Genomic DNA, 21066 nt, shown 5'->3' with positions numbered 1-21066 from the left:
GTGAGGAACTTTGGAAATGATGAGCTTTTGTTCCCTGCCGTTGTGTTGCAGTAAAAAAGAGGGTGTGAAGAACAACCGCTCGCTGCCGCCACAGGGCGTGGCTCCAGCCAGCACGCAGCCCGCGCCAGGCCTGGATGCGGTTGACGACCTGGGCGTGGGGGGTGGAGCCGGCTCGGCGGGCCTGGCGCCTGCCGACAAGTGCAAGCCCATGTCGTATGAGGAGAAAAGGCAGCTGAGCCTAGACATCAACAAGCTTCCCGGCGACAAACTGGGCCGCGTGGTGCACATCATCCAATCACGCGAGCCCTCGCTCAAGAACTCCAACCCGGACGAGATCGAGATCGACTTTGAGACGCTGAAGCCCTCCACGCTGCGGGAGCTGGAGAGATATGTGTCCTCCTGCCTCCGCAAGAAGAAGAAGCCTCCAGGTGAGGAGCCTTGTTTTGTCTTAAACCGTGCTGGGCGGCTCGGAGGTGTAGTTAGCAGACCTCGGCCGCGGGATCCGCACGCTCTAGCCATGGCTCCGCTGCCCTGAGGGACATGTAGTGTGAGTGTAGTGCAGTCAATATCTCTGTATTGCCTATCCTGCTCGTAATAAAGGGAGTAAAATTGCTGTAAGGGAAAAGAATTTTGCATACTTTTGAATTTTACCTCACTTTGCTTGAATATTAACGCTCTGCGTTGCTGGTTTTCAGAGAAGACCATGGAGGCAATGAGTGCTGCTAAGACGAAAGGCTCGTCGTCCGACTCGGGCAGCAGCAGCGATTCCAGCACGTCGGACAGTGAGGATTCCGAGTCAGGAATGGCTTCCAAGCCCAAGAAGAGGGGCCACTCCGCCAAGGACGGGAAGAAGCCCCACCACCCGTTGATGGCTCCGGGCGTTCCCCCGGCCCAGGTGTCCCTCCAGGCTCCAGCCCCCCTACAGCAGCCCCCCGCCCCGCTCAAGCAGCAGCCGCCGCCCCCGCAGCATCCGTCTCCGGCCGCCTACATGCCTCCCGCCGTGGCGCCGCTGCAGTCCTCCCAGCTGCTGGAGAACACCTTCGACTCCCTGCCGCACTTCGGACAGCCTCTCATGCACCTGTCCCACCACACCAACGACTCGTCGTCCCCCGCCCCGCCCCAGCTCGACACTCACCCGGCAGGTGGCCCCGGCTCGCCGGAGACGCACCCGTTCCTGAACCAGCACCCCGTCCTTTCTTCCCCAGGTGAGTGGAGGCTTCCACACCCTCGAGTCGAGGTGTCGTTATTCATCTCTTCATCGCAGTAATGCACCTCAGTGCCGTTTTGTTAATTACTGGCCCGATTCAGGTCTGTTCATGGAATCCCTAAAGCCGCAAGAAGGTTCCACAATCGTTCGTCCCAGCTGTGACCATCTTGCTTTGGTTCCTTCTCCCTGTGTTCACCGGTCTCTTCCATTGTCCTCTCCCATGTCGCAGCGCTACACAACGCCATGCCTCAGCAGCCCTCGCGGCCGAGCAACAGGGCGGCGCCGCTACCTCCCAAACCGCCGACGCCCCAACCGGCCCAGACGCAGCAGCAGCAGCAGCAGCACCCGGCCCAGCCGCCCCTGCAGCTGCAGGCGCCGCCCGTGCCGCCCCAGCACCACCTCCCTCCCCACCTGCTGCACCCACCGCAGCCCATCCGTCAGAGGCCCCTGTCCCCGCCCACGCTCACCCCCCAGGGGCTGCTTTCCTCGCAGCCGCCGCAGTTGCTCCTGGAGGATGACGAGGAGCCCGTGCCCTCCGTGCCCCTCAACCAGATGCACCTCTTCCTGCAGCACCTGCAGCAGGGCCGCCAGCCGCAGACGCCGCAGACGCCCCAGCCCCCCCAGACGCAGGCCCCGCTCATGCAGTCCCTGCAGAGCCGCCAGCCACAGGCGACCCCCCAGGCCTCGCTGCTGCAGACGGTGCAGGTGCAGTCCCAGCCGTCCTCGCTGGGCGCCACGCCCCAGCTTCCCGGGCAGGTCCAGCCGCAGGGCGCGCCCCAGCACCAGCCGCGGCACATGCAGCACCCACCGCAGGCCCAGCAGCAGCAGCTGGCCTACCCGCAGGGCCCCGTGCAGACCACGCAGACGCAGCAGGTGCAGCACAAGGTGGCCATGACCCCCAGCAAAGCACAGCAGCAGATCATCCAGCAGCAGCAACCGCAGCATCCATCGCCGCGGCAACACAAGCCCGACCCGTACGGCGCGGGTAAGAGCCCCGCGGAAGGCTGATGCACGATCTCGCGACTGGTGCTCGATGTTGATGGACGTCTTTAACCGTGCTCACGGCTCTTCCCCTCTGTTCTCAGGGCACCTGAGAGAGAACCCCTCTCCTCTAATGATGCATTCCCCTCAGGTCACCCAGTACACGCCTGTAGTCCACCAGTCCCCTCCTCACAACCTGCAGTCCAAAAAAGTGAGTATTGCGTCACTCGCCTCTCCCGCGCCGACGCTCTTCTCTGCCGCGTTGCTAAGCGCCGCCTACCGTGTCGACCAACAGGAGCTGCTGCGGGGTCCGCCGGCTCTCTCCGCCCTGAAGGAGGAGAAGCAGCCAGCCTCGCCCGTCCTGCGCGAGTCCTTCAGCCCTGCGCTGCGACCGGAGCCACACAAACCGCAGGAGAGCAAGCCCCACCTGCCGGGCCACGGACAGCAGCGTGAGTGCGACCGCTGGAGTGGCTTTAATGCTCTCCTGCTACGCTAGTGGTGACTGTGAGACTTGGGCACAGTGCCATGATGTTGTGGATCGAAGCGTTTAAGAAAAAAAGAACTGACAAACACATGATGTGACATAACTTTTAGTTAAAATAACTAATTTACTTTTGATTTACTTTTGAAAAATTTGAAAAATGTACTTTTGAAAAAAGACCCTAGCATATGCTGTCTGTCTCAGCTAGAATTGTCAGTCTCAACCATGTCTCTGTGTCTTGAGGCCAGATTGGTCACAATCTTGACTGTCTGTATGTCTCAGGACCAGATTTGAAGCCACTGGAGAGTTCTCGCCCTGTGGTCCGCTCCTCGGACCAGAGTGGCCCACCCCCCTCCATGCAAGACAAAGACAAGTTCAAACAGGAGCCCAAGACGCCTGTGGCTCCTAAAAAGGTACAGGTGGGTAGAAGAGAGAATCTAATATTCAAAACCCATTTATGAATAAATTATTTAGCATTTCTTGCCATAGAAAAGACAGCACATTCAGATCTACACAGGATAAGTATCTAGATACAGAGACGCATTTCCATGTTATTTACAGAGGAAATTGAGGTACATTGTGAGTGGTGTTCTCCCCCTCCTGACCTTTGTCGTCCTTTCCCGTGTCAGGATGTGAAACTGAAGAACATGGGCTCGTGGGCAAGCCTAGCACAGAAGTCCACCTCCATGCCCTCGTCATCAGTGAAGTCCAGCAGCGACAGCTTTGAGCAGTTCCGCCGCGCCGCCCGGGAGAAGGAGGAGCGGGAGAAGGCCCTCAAGGCCCAGGCAGAGCAGGCGGAAAAGGACAGACTGCGCAGAGAGCAGGAGAAGCAGCGGTGAGGAGGGGGAGCGAAGGGTTAGACACGGATGATCAGATGGAAATGGACAGTTAATGCTGCATCATTTAGAGATACACACACACAAACAAACAAAAATAAGTTGCTCATTACTCAGAAAGAGAAATTAAACATGCCGTGGTGGTGGTGGTGTAGTAGTAGTAGTAGTAGAATTGGGCAGAGACAGTAACAGCACGGTGAGACACTCTTTTCCCCGTGGTTCTCCCCAGCCGTGATGAGGAAGACTCCATGGAGCCGCCACGAAGGCCCCACGAGGAGGCACGCAGGCGCCCGGAGCACACGCAGGCACCGGCCCCTCAGCCGCCGCCGCCGCAGGCCCCGCCGCCACAGGCCCCGCCCCCTGCTGCCCCACAGCCCCCGCAGACCGCCGCCCAATCCCCGGCCTCCAGCCAGACAGCCCTCGACCAGCAGAGGGAGATGGCGCGCCGCCGGGAGCAGGAGAGGCGGAGGAGAGAGGCGGTGAGTTCCTGCCTGCTGGTCCTCCCAGTGTGATATAAGACACGGACTGATATGAGGACCACATTTTTTCCAAATGCATCATAGACCAATCTTTGTATCTTTCCACTTTGGGGAAGGGGGGAAAAAGCAGATTTTCTCTAAATTCAGTTTCTTTTAGGTAACCTCTTCTATTCTCTTCTTTCACCAGATGGCAGCTACCATTGACATGAATTTCCAAAGTGATCTGATGGCTATCTTTGAGGAGAACTTGTTCTGAAATGCACAAAGAGGCAGGAGAGACTGCCAAACTCCTTTTTGTCCCAAAAAATGTAAAAGTGGACATAACGGATTCCTCTGCATGGAGAAAACAGACTGATGAAGCAGCAAGGGAAAAATATAAACCAGTAGAGACCCCACCTGGCCATGAGAAACACTGACGAGGCATAGATGGAGGGCACTGTGTGCGCTGAGGCCTCAACAGGAAGCCCCCAGCGCTCCTGTAGCCTTGGCAGAAAAGAGGGACCCTCGAGCTGGGACATCACTGCCTCTCTCTGGCTTTTCCTCTTGGATTCAAGCCTGTCATGGTAGCAGGAGCGAGAGGACTTCTCCTGGGGGCACTAGTTCCAAACAATGGGAGCAATGGACGGACTTTGTTTTCAGTGGTGGCGTATCTAAGCGACAACAGTTTAAATGTTCTGATTTACCCGTAGTACGGCGTTCATCAACTGCCAGATGTCTGAGGGGTTGTTGCTTTTTTTTTTTTTTTTTTTTTGCTTTTTTTTTTTTGCTTTTTGTAACACATGCAAGCAGGTGTTTGGATGGCATCGTGAGTGACCCAAATCGAGATCACAAGATGTGTTATGTCTCAGGAGAGGAGGCGGAGCTTGCTTTGCGTCTCTGACCTGTACAAACATGCATCGCTGAACACATTATTCACTGTCCAGGGAGTAAGAACAAAACAGCAAAACACAAGCAAAAGCATTATTACAGATTGATTTATTTAGGATTTACTGTACACAGATGTTTTCTTCTTGAGGTTTTTTTTTGTTTTAAAAGCCCTGTTACCAACACTTGTCCCCCTCTGATGTCTATGCCAAACAACCTTGTCCTTTTATGCTAAAATCCTAGACCTGAAATGCTTCATTTAACGTGTCTTTCTTAATATATAAATTTTTTTTTTTTTTTTCTCCCAACCCAACATAAAAGTTTAGGTAGCCTTGTAGTAGATAAACCTAATATATGCATTATTCCAACAATTGTTAATTGAAGACAGATTCATTAACATACTTTTAACCTTTCATCCATTTCACTTAAAGTTGATGCCAGATCGTACCGTAAGCGGGTGTGTACCTCTAATGGAATTTCTGAGTATCCTTTAGTTTGAGTATAATTTTTAAAAGCATACAGTAACTACTTTGTGTGTATTATACATATAGAAAGAAGACATGAAATGAACTGTCCATAACTGGTTCATGTTCAAGCTACTGCATTCTAGAAGTAACGTAAGCGCCAACTGTGCGAGCAACCGGCTGTCCTGCCTCTGTGGAGTCTGCGGAGAAGGTGGAGCCAGAGTACACCCCTCAGTTGTGGGTTTTTTGTTGTTGTTTTTTTTTTTTTTTTTGCATGTCTCCCCCCTCCCTCCGTTCGTTTTTTTTTTTGTTTTTGTTTTTTTGCTTCTTTCTTTCCTGCAGATTGTTCTATGACAACTAATCAGAGGGGACTGTATGCTGTTCTGGATATAACGATTACATGAGATTTGAAGCAGAAAACAAAAGAAATTCAGTTCTGATTTTATATCATCGTTCTTGTTCAATTATAGTGGATGTGAGTTCTAATTATGTTATTTGAATCGGCGGGGGGGGGGGCCAGGGCCATAGTTCCAGACCTTTGCAGGTCATCTGAGTTTTCTCCTATGGTGTTTTCTCCAGTGCCTGTATTGTATTGCGATTCTAGTTGGCATATATTATGTTTTAGGGAGGGTGAGGGAGGGAGAGGGAGATTGGGGTTTTAGGGGAGAGCTTGTGTAAAAAGCAAAAAGAAAAAAAAAAGAAAAAAAAAAGGGAAAAAAATAAATAAATAAAAAGGAAGGTGAACATTTTATAATCTACCCATTTACAATATTCAGGTTTAAATCTAGTTTTAGCTGGACTTCTTCACTATTCACCAGGCAGTTGAGTTTTCATTTTATTGAAGCTGTTTTAAGAGGATGTGTCTAGGCCGCCACATACTCCTCACTGTGTGTGTGTGGGCAGCTGGACGTGTGTATGAATGTGTCAGTATGATGTTCAGCACGTGGCACGGGGAAGTGTGTACCTCCTCGGTGTGTCCACAAACACTTCACAAGAAAGTTGCTTTGCTAACACTTTTTTTTGTTTTCCCTTCTGATGAAGTCCACATAAAAAATATATATAATTTTTTTTCATTGATTTTGTAAAAAGGTGAAAGAAGAGACACTTCATTCCTTCAAGCCTTTAAATGTATTCATTTTCTTTGGTAACAGTTGGACGTTAATGTGCCATAGATACAGAATCTACAGAAAATGCTGATTTGCCACTCAGCAGAGGGTTTGCATTATTCAGGTATTGTTTTTGTTTTTTTATTTTTCCCCATTTCTTCTCTCTCTCTCTCTCTCTCTCTCTCTCTCTCTCTCTCTCTCTCTCTCTCTCTCTCTCTCTCTCTCTTGCCTTGTGTTAAACATTTCCTCGATTACTGTTTGGTATGTGAGTGAACTATCGAGGTCAATGATTCAGTCTGTTATGATCATGATATAAACTCATCTCTTTTATAGAAAATTAAAAGGAAACCAAAAAAATCGTTTGCATTTGTGATATCTTTTTACTATAGATTTTGATTTATGGCATTGTCATTACTTACCAGTTATCCATTGCACTTGATTAGAAAATCTTAAATGCACCATTTTTCAAAGATAGCGGTTCCTTTTTTTTATTAAAAAAAAAAAGTAAAACAAACTTGCAAAGAGTATGAAATGGAACATGCCTTCGCCCAAAAATTACAAACCAAAATGGAAAAACTGAATGTATATGCTAAGCCTTTGAGTTTGGGGTTGTACTAAAATAATCTTTAATTTGCACTTATGCGTTTGCAAAGTGCTCTATAATACAGTAGAGAAAAAATAAATTGAATAAAGTTACAAATAAAAGAATAAAATAAAATGCTAGAGGAAAAAAATAAAGTGCCGTGAGCCCTTAGGGAACAGACCGTCCTGGATATTTCCATGCGCTATATATATATAATATATAAAAGCGCCCATCCCATAGCTACAAGCAGATAATGCTATGAAAACAAATAACTAAAAAGCGAAATAAATATGCTGGCGGGTTAACCATGTACACTATCGGACTATCGAATTTTAGAGTGGGATTCACAACCGAAAACTGCCGCAAAAGAAACAAGCACGAACTAATGAGAACTAGTACATTTCTTAAATTAGCCGTGTATTTCAGACGTGGTCAAGCAACGGTTATTTTAGCTAATTATTCTCATTTGATTTTAGAGTCCTTTTCGTATTACATATTCTTTATTGTTTTTTCATATCACCTATTCAAATTGTGTGTAATCCGTGTATATTTATTTTCCTGGAGCGTCAGAACTAATGTAGGCTTAGTGTTTTGTTGCTTTTTAATGGTCTGTGTTAATTATGCTGTCAGTGATTTTTATATATAAAATATTTTTTTAAGGAGACCCAAAGTTTTCATAGCCACAAAAGGATTGAATCGGGCCTTGGTTATACCTAACAAGTGCCACTGTGTTTCATCCAGATGTCTTGTCAAGGCTTTTAAAAGTGATGTACGGTTAGGATAAATCTCAATGTATGGGATGTTTTTGGACATTCTAAAGATTAAAAAATACTTGTTCTGGGAAAAGAAACAACTGATAAACATTTTACAATATTGATTGGTACACACATTTGTCGTTTATTGTCTGTACACCTAGCTTTTGTGAAATGGACTCTGCTGTAGGGTTTCGAGTTGCATCAGGTTTCATGAGCCTTTGGTCATAAAGGAAAGGAGGAAACAAAAAAAAAAACAACAACCGGATTTTAATCCCTCTAACAAAATAAGAGTCTCCGTGTTTGTGCGTGGCAATTCGAACAAATTACCTGTCACGAACATAATCAAGTGTGTGTTTATCCGCATTTGCGCTGTTGATCCGTGAACCTAATTCTCTATCAACTGTGTCGTCATTTAACGTTTAGCGTAATACCCCGTTAAATGTTCGACGCTGAACCTTTCATTTCACGTTTCCGTTCACGTTTTCAAACCGGAAATACAGTAAAAGAGTGACCCTGAGCTCCTGTCGGTGCCGAGATATGGGAGTTAAAATAGAGATATTCCGGGTAAGATGAAGAATACATAAAACTATAATAACATGCATGTAAGGAAACCCCCAACCCTATAACGCTAGCTAGCCTGCTCGTTTATGAGCAATGTACGTTAAGTCACTTCAGATTTGTGTGCTGTTTAGTACCCGTTACTAGCGAATTTGGCAAACTAATAATCAGGAGGAACTTCGCTGCATTTCACTTTAATATTCTATATACAGATGATGCTGTATCTTTCCTTCCCGGTGGCAATGTTTTGGATTTCCAACCAAGCAGAATACTTTGAGGAATACATTGTGAAGAGAAAGGTTTGTAGTTAGGCCTGGATGTAGCTATCAAAGCTAACTTAGCTGAGATATCTGTCTGTCTGGGTGTTCCAGAGATGTTTATAAATTGGTTTTAATGAATATAGCTAACTCTCTATTGGGATAGCTATCTAATGCTTTGTGTTTTCTTTTACATTTTAATTTACATAATTTGCCTTCACAGAGGGAAATATTTCCACCAGATGAGAGAATACAGGTAAGCATTTCAACTTTGATTTCAGTAAAATTGAAATAACGAAATCACTAAACATTACGATCGTTAGTATCATTATAACCGTATAATCGTTGTTGGCAAATAGTAGACTTGGCATTCATAATTTAGTAGGTCAGTCCTGATATGTTTTTTGCCCGATAACAGAGACAAGAGCTTGAAGACTTTAAGGAGCGAATGAGAATTCGCCGGGAGCAAAAAATACTGAAACAACTGGGCATGGAGACAAAGGAATGAACACGAGAAAGTGAATCATGTCTTCAGTCCTCAAACGGAGGCCCAACAGACATATGTAATATTGTAACGAGACAATAAAGAGCCTGGGGTTTATTCCTTAATTAATAGCATATGCTTTGGAGATCGTATATTGTTTGTGTATTGAGAATGTATTTTGTCTGCGACAATTTATGAGATGAGACAGACGTTCACGATCTTCAGAGTAATATTTTACGTTCATAATGCATTTTAAGAACACGGGCTTGTTATTATAATGTATTCATTATTTATTTGTAAAGCAACTGCATTTTTGTAACATTCCAGAACCTTTTATTAAACTTAAGTGTTTGTTTTAGTGTTTGTTCCCATACTGAGAATTTTACCAATGAGACCAAATCAAAATATGTAAGTAAAATACATATACATATTTATAAAATATATAAAGTATATAAAATATGCGTTATATGTTTTTATATAAATTGTATAAAATAATCCAATTTCCCCTGTTGACCGGAAATGTTGGACTGCGTGACGTCATGAAGTGTTCAGTGATGTAATACGGTTGCTGGGGATTAGTGTTAGTGTTTATATCTGTTATAGGAATAATACGGCTGTTTGTGATACGAATGCTCTGTGATAAGGTGGGGATGGAGACGCGGAGGTGGTTGGCTCCTCTGAGAAAATGGCCTTATACACACAGCTTTTCTGTATCCTTGGTCTTAGACGAGCTAGCCAATGTACCCTGTATCACTGGGTGGATTTACTGTAAAATTAGACTTCTGGATGGCAGCTTTACCCAAGAGTCTGAGAGGTGAGAGGTGGCAGTAATGAAACGTACCGGGGTTTGTTTGTTTGTTTGTTCTTTTCCAAAATTCACTGATGACAAAGTTTAATATCCCATAGACATGAAGTTATCCACAACTCTGTGCACTTTGGTAAAGCTTTTGTGTTTGAGTTCCGCACAACAGTAGACCGGTCCACTGGGGTTTTGCAGGACTGCATGTGCAGACTCTCAGTGCGAAGGGTCAGTATACCTAGCCATGTACAGAGGACAGTTCAAAAATGGTTCACGGCAGTAATTACGTTTACCTTTTATTTTAACCAATAATTCTCGTTCATTTAGGCGGGTGTTTTGTAAACAGCAGCACATGATGGTGTTGAGTTGTTTAATCTTTTTTCATAGGACTTAAAAGGTGGGAAGTCGCATAAAAAGGTGAGATTGTAGGCATATTCATATTCCTTCTGTATTATCAAAGGTATCAAAAAAGGTTTAGTGTTTGGAGCTGTTTATTTTCACTGTCATGTAAGGTGGGCTACGTTGACTTAAATTTGTCTTCGATTGTCGGCTCTGGATATATAACACGACACTGCCTCCTGGAGGGTTACAGCAGCAATAGCAAGTTGGATAACTCCATTCTCAAGGTCAAGCAGCCCTATTCGGTTGTTTTTGTTTGTTTTTATATTTTGTGAATGTTTTTAATTTGCTATTTAGTTTTACACCATTTTTCTCCACAGATCGGAATACAAATACACTTGCTGCAAGGGGATCCCTGTTTTCAAGTGTGAGAAAATTATGTAGATACATTTTACACCGACAGTAAGACCTAAACCACAGTGACCAGTTTTGCAACTATATTTATTGAAAAGCATTTTACAATATATATATATATTTTCAGGCCCCAACAGAGGTCTGAAATATCCATGTTGGGCACATTGTCAACACAGGACTCTGGTACTCTCAAAGGAAGCGCATCAGGTTACTTTGATCAAAGTGTAATGTTGAAACTGAACACGTCTGAGTCAAATCCATTAATGTGGCTCCCCATTGATCGACTCTGTATATCATCCTGTAGGTCTGTTGGTTGATAGCCTGGAAAGGCACATGGCCGTCAAAGACGGGCATATCGATGCGTCAAATAGCCAGAATTCTGAAACCCAAGAGAGGGTCCGGGTTGCTGAGCAGCTGATGAGGGTCAGCCACACGAGAGTGAGTGCCCAGGATGTGGTGGATCGTCTCTGCTCAGAGAGCTTTGGCTCAATAACTGACGTTTCTCATACGCCACAAGGTAAAGACTATATATAGAGCTACAATAACAACTGTAAGCACAATACACTGAGATGCACACACAGCCACCACACATTTGCTGCCGGGCTAAAGCACTGAAGACCACTCTTCTAAGTTTATACTCTTTTTAGATGCAGGACTTGCCCTCTACGTTAGACAAAATGGCACCACCATCCTTGGGGTTGCTCACAGAGATAGCAGGTGCAGTAAGGAGGGCCTACTCATAAGTATGTCTGTGTAGAGTAACATACTTTCCTGTGTTTGGCTTTCTGAGTTGCTGTTTTTTTCCCTTACAGTGCTCACTCTGATTGTGACCTGGACAATGTAATCATAATGAAATAAAATCTTTTGTCATTACTCTATGCAAGAGGATGGTGTTTTCCTGTGTTATTCACTGTTGCACAGAAGAAGTTCAGCTCCTTCTCACTTAAGGCAGTTTTTCCTTAACCCTTCACCCTCAATTTCCTTATTACACATTTAGAATGTAGTTCTGGATTTATTTGACAACATATGCTTGTAAATCTTTATTTAAAAATAACACACACACACACACACACACACACACACACACACACACACACACACACACACACACACACACACATCTGGTACTGCAATAACTGTCATATCTAATCCCCAGCCAACACTTTTATTTTATTTAATATCTAAATATCAGTTGTTTTGATGTAGCCTAAATGGGTAATGGATTAACATTCTGTCTGAGCACAATAATCCAAGTACAATATAAAATTAAAGTGGGACAGATAAAACTCCAAAACTCCAAAAAAGCTTTTATTTTGAAGAGAGACACACTAACACTAATAAAAGTCTCCTTTGATCTTTAGGGTCGCTGTGTTCACGTAATTGTGCACGTTTGACAACACGGAAGTGTCAAAATGGCTCCGAGTGGACTCAAAGCAGTTGTGGGAGAGAGTAAGTGACTTTTTATATCGAAATTATTGATTAAAAGGCTACGTTCTCTAAATATTTACTAATTTAAGCCTTGTTTGTTGACTTTTTAGTTTGTTTTTACAATTTTAAATAAGGGTAAATCGGAACTCGTTTTGAGAATTACGTCATTTAAAAGTAGCTATATAGAGTTGAGAAAACTTCCGTGTTATTTTTGGGAAACAAGTCTCCCTTCGCAAGTTTGCTAACCTAAACCACAAGCTTTTAGCGGCCACATTCATCGTTTGGTACCGATAAGATCACCCCACTGCCTGGATCACACAGTCATATCAAGTTCGTTAGTCGACTACACTCAAGCAGTCTACATTTTTTTTTTGGACACAGGAAAAAAAAATGTATACTAGAAACACGTTTGTTTGGCCGTTTTAACCTTAGATCTCATGATAGGGGCTCAGCTTTTAAAAATTATGTTCCATATCTTTATTTGCATGGACTGAAAAAGACCAGAATATGCCTACTCGGCAGTTATAGTCTGTTCTGAAGCGTCAGATCTGTCCAACAAAAACGTACTATAATGTGAATTTACCTCTATATAGAGATCTAATATGCATTTATTACCTAAATACCTCAAAATTTATCTATATAACCTAAATCTAACTACTAATTACTGTTGAGCACTACATAGCCAATCACAATTTCATAAGAATATTAATCATGCTTCCTTTTGAAAAACATTTTTGTTTGTTAGAAATCGTCAGTGGAGTCCTCAAGAGTGTGAAGAACGATGGAGAGTGGAAGGTAATATTGGTGCCCCTGAGGCTGCTAGTAATTCAGTCAAACTCAGCAGCCACGCGAATCAAGTCATCTGTATTTCTACCCTTAATTTCCAGGTGCTTATTGTCGATCACATCAGCATGCGGATCCTGTCCTCCTGCTGCAAGATGTCGGACATCATGGCAGAAGGCGTTACCAGTGAGTAAACTCTTTAGGACAGAGTGTGTGTGTTTCCTATTTGTTTGATGTTTCACTGTTCAGAATCACTCTGGGAGGAGCTGTATGTAACCAGACATGTGAGCAGTTGTTTAGAATTCTATTGATGGGTAGAAATAACCTTGAGTCTAATTCAACATTTCCACACCTTGCCCCTATACTACCATTTAATACTGATGTGTCTCATTTTGAAACCGTCATTAGCATTAGTGATTTCATTGCAGTGGTTGTGGCAATGTGCTGATTTGGAAAATCATTGTGCTGTTTTAATTTCAGTTGTGGAGGACATTAATAAACGGAGGGAGCCAATCTCTTCTCTGGAGGCGATATACCTCATCTCCCCTGTGCAGAAGGTAACAGCCCTTCATTCAGAAGCAGTATTAGTCTTGGTGTCAGTTACAATATGTTTATTATTTCCGACCACGTTATCTGTTATAATTAAATTACTCCATATTTCTCCATGCAGTCAGTCAGTGCTCTGATCAGTGACTTCAAAGATTCAGCCTACACATACAAGGCAGCCCACATCTTCTTTACTGACAGTAAGATATTTAACTTAAACCTGCTACTTAGATGTCCTGTTGAATGATTTTTACCTAACCTCAGTACGTGTAATATGTAATCCATGTATGTTATATGGACTCTGTATTTGTAAATAAGAATAAATAAGAAATGAGTTCTTAAAGACTTGTATTTTACTTGTACTGTTTATTTAACCTTTAACCATACACGTTAACTGAAATGTTGAGCATTACTGCTGATGCACTAAATGCTGCGTTTGTGTCTGAGCCCTTCGACCCTTCAAATGTGGCTGGGTGTCTTTGCTTGGATCAGTATGTTCTACGCCATGCACTGACATTGTCTCTGTTGAACTGATCTGCAGCTTGTCCGGATGGTCTTTTTGCTGAGATTGCAAGGTCAAGAGTTGCAAGGGCCATCAAAACACTGAAGGAGATCAATGTCGCCTTCTTACCCTATGAGTCTCAGGTCTGGGTGTGTTTTATTTTGTTTTTGCATTGTATTACAGTCTTGGTTTAGATTTAGGATCAGAGGGAGCTGAGATTGGACGCTGTAAAGACAGGGAGGCTGAATCCCTGAGCACCGCCACCTGTCATGTTGTTGAGAGAGACTCAGCTTTTCAGGTCGTGTCTCTCCACCCCGCTGCAGGTGTTCTCGCTGGATGACCCGGGCTCGCTGCACTCCTTCTACAGCCCCACCAGGATCGACGTGGATGAGCGGGCCAAAATGATGGAGGCCGTGGCCGAGCAGATCGCCACCCTGTGTGACACACTGAAGGAGTACCCTGCCATTCGCTACCGCCAGTGTGTACCCGCTCTTCCCGGGGCTTGCCCCCACCCTTCACCCCCACCTCTGGCCCCCACCCTTCACCCCCACCTCTGCCTCCCCCTGCAGCCTTGCATCTGTGTTTTGGCTTCCTTCACTGGTCAGTTGTCTTGCTGGAGATCTCTTCTACCCACTACACAAAGTGAAGATGTGTCTCGTCTTTCGCAGGGGTCCCAAAGAGAATTTTGCCCTGGCGGAGTTGGTGCTGGATCGCTTGAATGCACACAAGGCAGACAACCCCAGCATGGGGGAGGTAAGACAGAGTGGTCCCTCTCTCGGGTCTGAACCGATCGGGCTGTTGTGTTGTAATACTTCACAAATCCATGGGGGGCCCCAAATCCAGTCCTGGAGATCTACTACTCTCCAGAGTTCAGTTCCAACCCTAATCTAACACACCTGGCTCTAATTTTACAATGATGCTGAAGGACCCGACGAACCGGATGAGGCACGTTAGGTTAGGATTGGAACTAAACCCTTCAGGATGGTAGATCACCAGGACAGGACTTGGACAGCCCTGTTGTAGGAGAACGAACAGTGTTCGATGACTGGTGTTCGGATCACGTCCGGTATGTCAGTCTAAGGCTAATTCTGGGAGGGTGAGTTGATCAAGGATATGACTGACAGCGATGATACTTCATGCAGGCCTGCAGTGTTGGCTCTCTGTTACTGCTCAGACAGTATCTCTTTAAATGTAGTAATTGATGTCAAACAACTTTCTCCACACCTTCTTCAGTTTGCCTTATTCTGATTTACTCTCCATGCCTTTAGCAGTGTTGTTTCTTAAACCGTCTTCTGAACTATCATCTCTCTCTCTCTCTCTCTGTCTCAATTTCATTTCTTTCTCTCAGATGATATTTCCCTGAGCTAGAGGTGCGTATCTAAATGCACGGCATACTGTTATTTTTGTTTTTCGTTTTTAACATCTCTATTTCTCCTCAATTTGCTTTTTATGCACACAATCTTCCCTTTTTCTTTCTTGCTGTCTTCCGTACACTCTTAAATGTTTGTTTTGTCAGTAACGATGAACGTCCATCTCCATTTGTGAACACGCGCTCTGCTATTATTCAGCTGGTTCTTGAATAAAGACAGCGCGTCTGACATGCAGGACGGTGTGCTTTTGGTAAAACCTGTTTTTCACAGGTAATGCCTGAAAAGTTTAGCCGTGGTGAGGCTGTATGAAAACAAGCCTGCTTCCTCCTTACGAACGCAGTGTCCTGTGTCCACTTGTTTTTTTTTTCTAGTTTCAGTTTAGTTGAACACACATCTGAGTGCCTCATGGGTGCATGGCAGACTGTTCTGAACGTGGCTGTGTTTGTCCGGCAGGGCTCAGACAAAGCGCGCTCCCAGCTGCTGATTATCGACCGCGGCTATGATCCCATCTCTCCCCTGCTGCACGAGCTCACCTTCCAGGCTATGGTCTACGACCTGCTGGAGGTCGATCACGACATCTACACGTGAGGAGTTTTTTGCTCTCTGGCAACGTGTAATGTGTCACTCACTCCCCAGCTGCAGTGTATCGATGCTTTTAGGGGGGGGGGGGGGGGGGGGTGGGAGGGTTAGTTGTTTAACGCAGTGTCCTGGACGTTAATCAGCTTTTCTGAACAGGGGGGGGTTTGTCTGCTAGCCCTGTGGAGAGAGTAAGTGTTAGGCCACCCCTCCCCCACCCCGCACATGATGTCACACCACTGTGTACAGGTATGAGACGACGGGCCTCGGCGAAAGCAAGAAAAAGGAAGTTCTGCTGGATGAAGACGATGAACTGTGGGTGCAGCTCAGACACATGCACATAGCTGACGTCACCAGGTGAGAGCTCCACCCTCCGTCTCTCTCTCTCTCACTCTCACGCTGGCCTCGCCTAGCCTGTCCCGCACTAAGACATCTCATCCCCTCCCCTACAGGAAGGTGACAGAACTTCTGCGGACCTTCTGCGAGAGTAAGAGGATGAGCACAGACAAGGTGTGTTTGTTGACTCTCTTAAGGTTGGGTTGAGAGCGTGGTGGGAGGGAAGAAGAAAGTGAACACTTGGAAGATTCCGGAATTGCTGGACATGTAGAAACCAGGCGTATTATAATCATAAAGGGGGCTCTTATGACTTCAGTCTCGTGCTACCAAATGCTATTTACTGGATCTAGTAGTATCAGAAAGTGTCATTCGTAGTGATCGGTTCAATTTAGGGTCATGTGAGTTTATGATGTGACGTCTGTGTTTTCTTAGGCCAACATCAAAGACCTCTCTCAGATGCTGAAGAAGATGCCGCAGTACCAAAAAGAACTGAGCCTGGTCAGAGTCTCTTGTGCTCCACAGCGCCCCCTTATGGCCAGAGAGCGTTTGTGATGTGAAGTGACATTTGCACGTTTGGTTTTGCAGTATTCCACTCACCTGAACCTGGCTGACGCCTGCATGAAGAAGTTCAAGGCTTCTCTGGACAAGCTGTGTGAGGTGGAGCAGGTGAGCATCTTGGGGCCCTTGCAGTTTGCCTGAGGGTGACGGTGCACATAGCAGTGTTGCAGCACTCCAGAACTAAGGTGCAACTCTCAAATTCTGGAGGAAAAACAGACTGGTGAAGGTTCCACATCATTGTTTTGGTGTTTATGCACAATGTTAAGCCATCAACATATAAGGTACATGCACATGTTTTTCTCCTGTTTGAAAAACAAGAAAGCATTCTGTTATCAGTAGCTGTTTCATTTACTTTATCAGTCTCGAGGTAAGAAACTTCTCCCAGTGCAGAAAGGTATTTTCAGACTTGTAGGGCTTCTGTATTTGATGCACTGTGTACTTTTTACATTAAACATTTTTACAAAGTATGTTCCAGAAGTGAACCTGCCACCCAGATAGTTGTCCAGTCATCTTGGGCCCTCACTGCCTCTACGCTGCACTAATGTACAAGATGTTGGTCCATAATCCCGGAGCGTGCAGGCCATTAACGTTGGGCTGTTGTGTGTGTCGTTAGTGATTTCTCGCTGCAGTGCCCCCACACCCCTGCAGAACAGACGAGTAGTGTGGAATGTGGCGTGGGCTTTTATCGGCCCCTTGTTGGCTGGGGTAAAGTCTCTGTTCTGGACTGCGACGTTAGATGGTTACTTGTTCCTTCTGTAACTGCTATATAAGACTATTTCTTGTTTTTATTTACAATGGCAGCATGAGAAGAAAATCTGTCAGTCTTTCCATATATTCCAGTCCATTTATACTTCTAACGAAGAGTAATGTTACTCATATAGCCTGTGTGTCTGTGCAGAAGAACGTAATATTTTAATCTTAAGATCTTAATGCATCTACAAAGCGGATATCTCTGAACTATGAACACTTTGCTGTGATTTTGACATGCATATGAGGTCCTGGGTTTGCTGTTGAAGAGGCCTTTCCTCTTTCTCTGTGCTCTCGGTGCAGGACTTGGCCATGGGCTCGGATGCCGAGGGCGAGCCCCTCAAAGACGCCATGAAGAGCATCGTCCCCGTACTCCTTGATGCCAATGTTCAGCCCTACGACAAAATCCGCATCATACTGCTCTACATCTTCCACAAAAAAAAGGGTACGTCTTCTCCGGGGTAAACCCCCTAACGCCCCACCCCCTTGAGTGCAGCTGCGGGGCACGCTGGAGGGTTTCGCTGGATAATACACACACACACACACACACACACACACACACGGTTCAGAACCCAGCAATTTAGATTAGGTGTTCTTATAGTCATGGGCGTATGTGTGCTTACTGATGGGGCGGTTGGTGCTTTCCCACGAGTGTGTTCAGCTGCCCTGTGTCACAGCAGTTTGAAAAGACGTGGTGCGTGGTTTCACGTGTCTACAAGGAAGCACGTTCTCACTGAACCCTCTCCCCTTGGTAGTAATGGTATGACTTCGCAGACCTAGTAATGAAGAACACTGCGATGTTACCATGTGGTGATGAACTTAGTATTTAAGTTATGGATTATGAGCCTCGTTTTAGTGCACGAGCTGAAATGAACGCATTAACACGGAGAACATCCAACCTGGTGCAGTGCAGCATGCCTTTGTGCGTGTGACCCATGCGACTCCTTAATTTGACTTATGACGTCGCTTGTACATGCCAGTTGTGCTCTTTCTATGCAAAGTAACCCTGGCTGCTGTCATGCTAGGCATTGGTGAGGAGAACCTGACCAAGCTCATACAACACGCCAACGTGCAGCAGGACAGTGACATCATCACCAACATGCAGCACCTGGGCTGCCCCATCATCACCGGGGTGAGTCTCCCTCCACGTCGCCCTCCCACGACCCCTTGCTGCTTAGTCGCCGTCCACTCAGGTGACCCTGAACGTCCCGGCTTACGTTACAGGGCGCCAATGCTGGCAAGACTCTCCCTGACCGGAAGGAGCGCACAGAGAGCACGTACCAGCTGTCCCGCTGGACGCCCACCCTCAAAGACGTCATGGAGGTAGGCGGGCGCTGTTTCGGACCCCGCGCCAAAGCTTTGGAGTCGGGATGGTCCTCTGACTTCTTCTGCTCTGCTTAGTCCTGGTCTGATCTGGTCTGCTCTGTTGTCCAGAACATCATTGAGGACAAGCTGGACAAGAAGCAGTGGCCGTTCCTTTCCGACCCTGCCCCAATCACCACTACCCAGACTACCGTAAGGTATGGACACTGTGCAGGGTATGGGCAGAGATCACTGGTCCCCAACTTTGCATTGTCTTTCAGTGGACAGTCCCCAAAACGCATACCAGACCAGCAGGAAACGGATAAGTGGTTTTTTTTGTGATTGATCTTCAACTTTGTGATGGAAAATTAGAAATCGCTTTTAAAATGCATCTTAAAATAATTCAGTGCAGAAGCAACAGAGAGTCTGTTTTAAGTTGCATAGTGTCCCACCCCAGTTCCAGGCCTTACTGTGTGGACACACCTTATCTATTATTACTGCAGTCGTGCAGGGCTGTTTCTGATCGGCAGGTGTGGTGAGAACTGTACGTGTGCTCCAGTTTGGAGAATGTTCTTGGAATATTTAAGATTCAGTAGTCCGTGGCAGTAAAAATGCCTTTTTGTTTGCAAACTGGGAAGTTTAAAAAAAACAACCCCTTTTTCCCCCCCTCCACTGGATATTGCCTTAGAGAGTCAATATTTTCATGCCATTGCTTTAGTTTACAGAAAAATGGTTTTAAAAGAAAAACAAACAAAAAACGGGCCATTATACCTGGTACTGGTTAACTGGTGCTGCTACTGTTGTAACTGGTGCCGTGTGGAACCCCAGCAGTGCGAGGTTCGGCCAGTGGCACAAGAACAAGGCGACAGCCGAGTACCGCTCCGGCCCTCGTCTCATCATCTTCATCATCGGTGGCGTGACGTACTCCGAGATGCGCTCGGCCTACGAGGTCACTCGCGCCACTGATGGCAAATGGGAGGTCCTGATTGGTGGGTTGAGCCTTCACTATTGATTTATTCAAATTTAATGTTACATATGCAGCTGTCATGTAATTGTACAGAAGGATTATAGTCATTACGCATTGTGTACAGTCTGAAATATCGTTGATTTAAAGGGCATTTGTGGTAATTTGTGATAATTATAGTAATGACTAATTACATTAAATTACAAGTGATTGGGGGGGCTTCTTTTTTTAATAAGCTTTTTTTTCTTTAAAACTTTTTTCTAGGTTCATCTCACATCCTCACTCCAAACAGCTTTCTGAACGATCTAAAGAAACTGGACCAGCCTTTGTCTGCTTAGTGGGGCCTGGTGAAGGGAGGAATTCAGCCCAGTCTGTGTGTCTCCCTGTCGAGTGCCCGATGCTCCCAGTAACGTGTGGGTCACTTAAGCCCTGCTGTTCACGTTTAATCCTCATGAGAATACTGATGGATGATGATGATGATGATGATGATGATTCATTGTCTTTTAGAGTTTGTTTTAATCTTCTGAGGAAAACTAAATGGTCTGTGTATATACATTCGTACTATTTAATTAATTTAAAATGATGCTAATTGGGGCTGATCTTAGATCAGTATGACCCATCTTGCCAACACGTGGATGAACTGGCGGATGCGTCTCGCTACAGACTGCCTTCCTCCCCGACTCCTTATAGTAGCGTGGACGTTTCTGTAGATGTGCACATTGGATTCATATACAATGCACTGTATGTTAATTACTGTCCCTGGAGAATTGTTGTGTGTTTTTTTTTTTTGGTTTTTTTTTTGTAATTTTAGCCACAGAGCATGTTCAGCTGCATAGATAAGGTGTCCTTTTAATGTCGTGGGAGCAGAAACCCGTTCTCGTGTATCTTACCCCGCTAATGGAACGTGGCTGACAGCAGTTGGCTGGCAATGAGACAGCGAGGGCAGGCTACCACCCCCTCCACTCCATTTTTAAACTTTGTGTTTTTGTTTCTGATCATCTTGTTGAGTTTCTTCACTTCTCTAAGATGTAGTGGTTGTGTGAAGGGCTTGCTCTGTCACCCTTATTCAAAACTTGTGCACGTTCCTTCTGTTATCACAAATGTCATTTACTTGGGTGTTTGTCTGTATGTTAAAGCTTAAAAATAAATATGCATATGCTTTATGTTGACGGTTTCTGTATCTCTCAAGACAAAGCTCAGAGACATGCTTGTTTTCATATACGCAGAGCCACTGACTGCTATGTTTTAATAGATAAAAAAAGGAAATGTATAGAATCTTTTAACAGCAGTGCCAAGTAAGAGGTACTCACTTCGTGTTGGCTATAAAAAAAAAAAAAAAAGTCTTCG

The 21066-nt window shown here is 45.3% G+C and overlaps 3 protein-coding genes across 10 annotated transcripts in view; all 3 read left to right on the top strand.

Moving 5' to 3' along the window:
- Nucleotides 1–6117, top strand: part of brd4 (bromodomain containing 4) — a 30492-nt gene extending 24375 nt beyond the window's left edge. For 4 of the 5 annotated variants that reach the window (XM_035525179.2, XM_081716456.1, XM_081716455.1 and 1 more), the window contains 9 exons: nt 52–428; nt 696–1205; nt 1437–2192; nt 2293–2399; nt 2484–2637; nt 2952–3088; nt 3299–3504; nt 3735–3984; nt 4172–6117. In XM_035525179.2, coding sequence (XP_035381072.1) covers nt 52–428; nt 696–1205; nt 1437–2192; nt 2293–2399; nt 2484–2637; nt 2952–3088; nt 3299–3504; nt 3735–3984; nt 4172–4240 — 2566 coding nt within the window. In that variant the 3' untranslated portion in view covers nt 4241–6117. The remainder of the gene's footprint in view (nt 1–51; nt 429–695; nt 1206–1436; nt 2193–2292; nt 2400–2483; nt 2638–2951; nt 3089–3298; nt 3505–3734; nt 3985–4171) is intronic. The other variant, XM_035525178.2, reaches the window with a different exon arrangement.
- Nucleotides 6118–8116: 1999 nt separating this feature from the next.
- Nucleotides 8117–9413, top strand: pet100 (PET100 cytochrome c oxidase chaperone). The gene is made up of 4 exons (XM_027017304.3): nt 8117–8320; nt 8527–8613; nt 8795–8827; nt 8990–9413. The coding sequence occupies exons 1-4, from the start codon at nt 8294–8296 to the stop codon at nt 9077–9079; spliced, it is 237 nt and encodes a 78-aa protein (XP_026873105.1). The 5' UTR covers nt 8117–8293; the 3' UTR covers nt 9080–9413.
- Nucleotides 9414–9554: 141 nt separating this feature from the next.
- stxbp2 (syntaxin binding protein 2) lies at nt 9555–20882 on the top strand. 4 transcript variants are annotated; one of them, XM_081716452.1, is made up of 21 exons: nt 9555–10271; nt 10367–11124; nt 11969–12056; nt 12781–12830; nt 12923–13004; nt 13299–13375; nt 13489–13564; nt 13906–14015; nt 14190–14344; nt 14535–14619; nt 15690–15820; nt 16062–16169; nt 16265–16322; nt 16581–16646; nt 16734–16814; nt 17757–17898; nt 18479–18585; nt 18678–18776; nt 18888–18973; nt 19584–19744; nt 19984–20882. In XM_081716452.1, exons 3-21 carry the CDS (start codon nt 12020–12022, stop codon nt 20055–20057), a joined length of 1785 nt encoding a protein of 594 aa, XP_081572578.1. In that variant the 5' UTR covers nt 9555–10271; nt 10367–11124; nt 11969–12019; the 3' UTR covers nt 20058–20882. The 4 variants fall into 4 exon arrangements, with proteins under 4 accessions (XP_081572578.1, XP_035381437.1, XP_035381436.1 ...); XM_035525544.2 differs by having other exon boundaries at nt 9555–11124; nt 13906–14009; nt 19587–19744; XM_035525543.2 differs by having other exon boundaries at nt 9555–11124; nt 13906–14009.
- The last annotated feature ends 184 nt before the right edge of the window (nt 20883–21066 follow it).

Source organism: Electrophorus electricus, chromosome 6 (assembly GCF_041902795.1).
Source record: "Electrophorus electricus isolate QZ-2024a chromosome 6, ASM4190279v1, whole genome shotgun sequence".
Taxonomy (NCBI): Eukaryota; Metazoa; Chordata; class Actinopteri; order Gymnotiformes; family Gymnotidae; genus Electrophorus; species Electrophorus electricus.
This window is presented reverse-complemented; position numbering and strand designations above follow the sequence as displayed.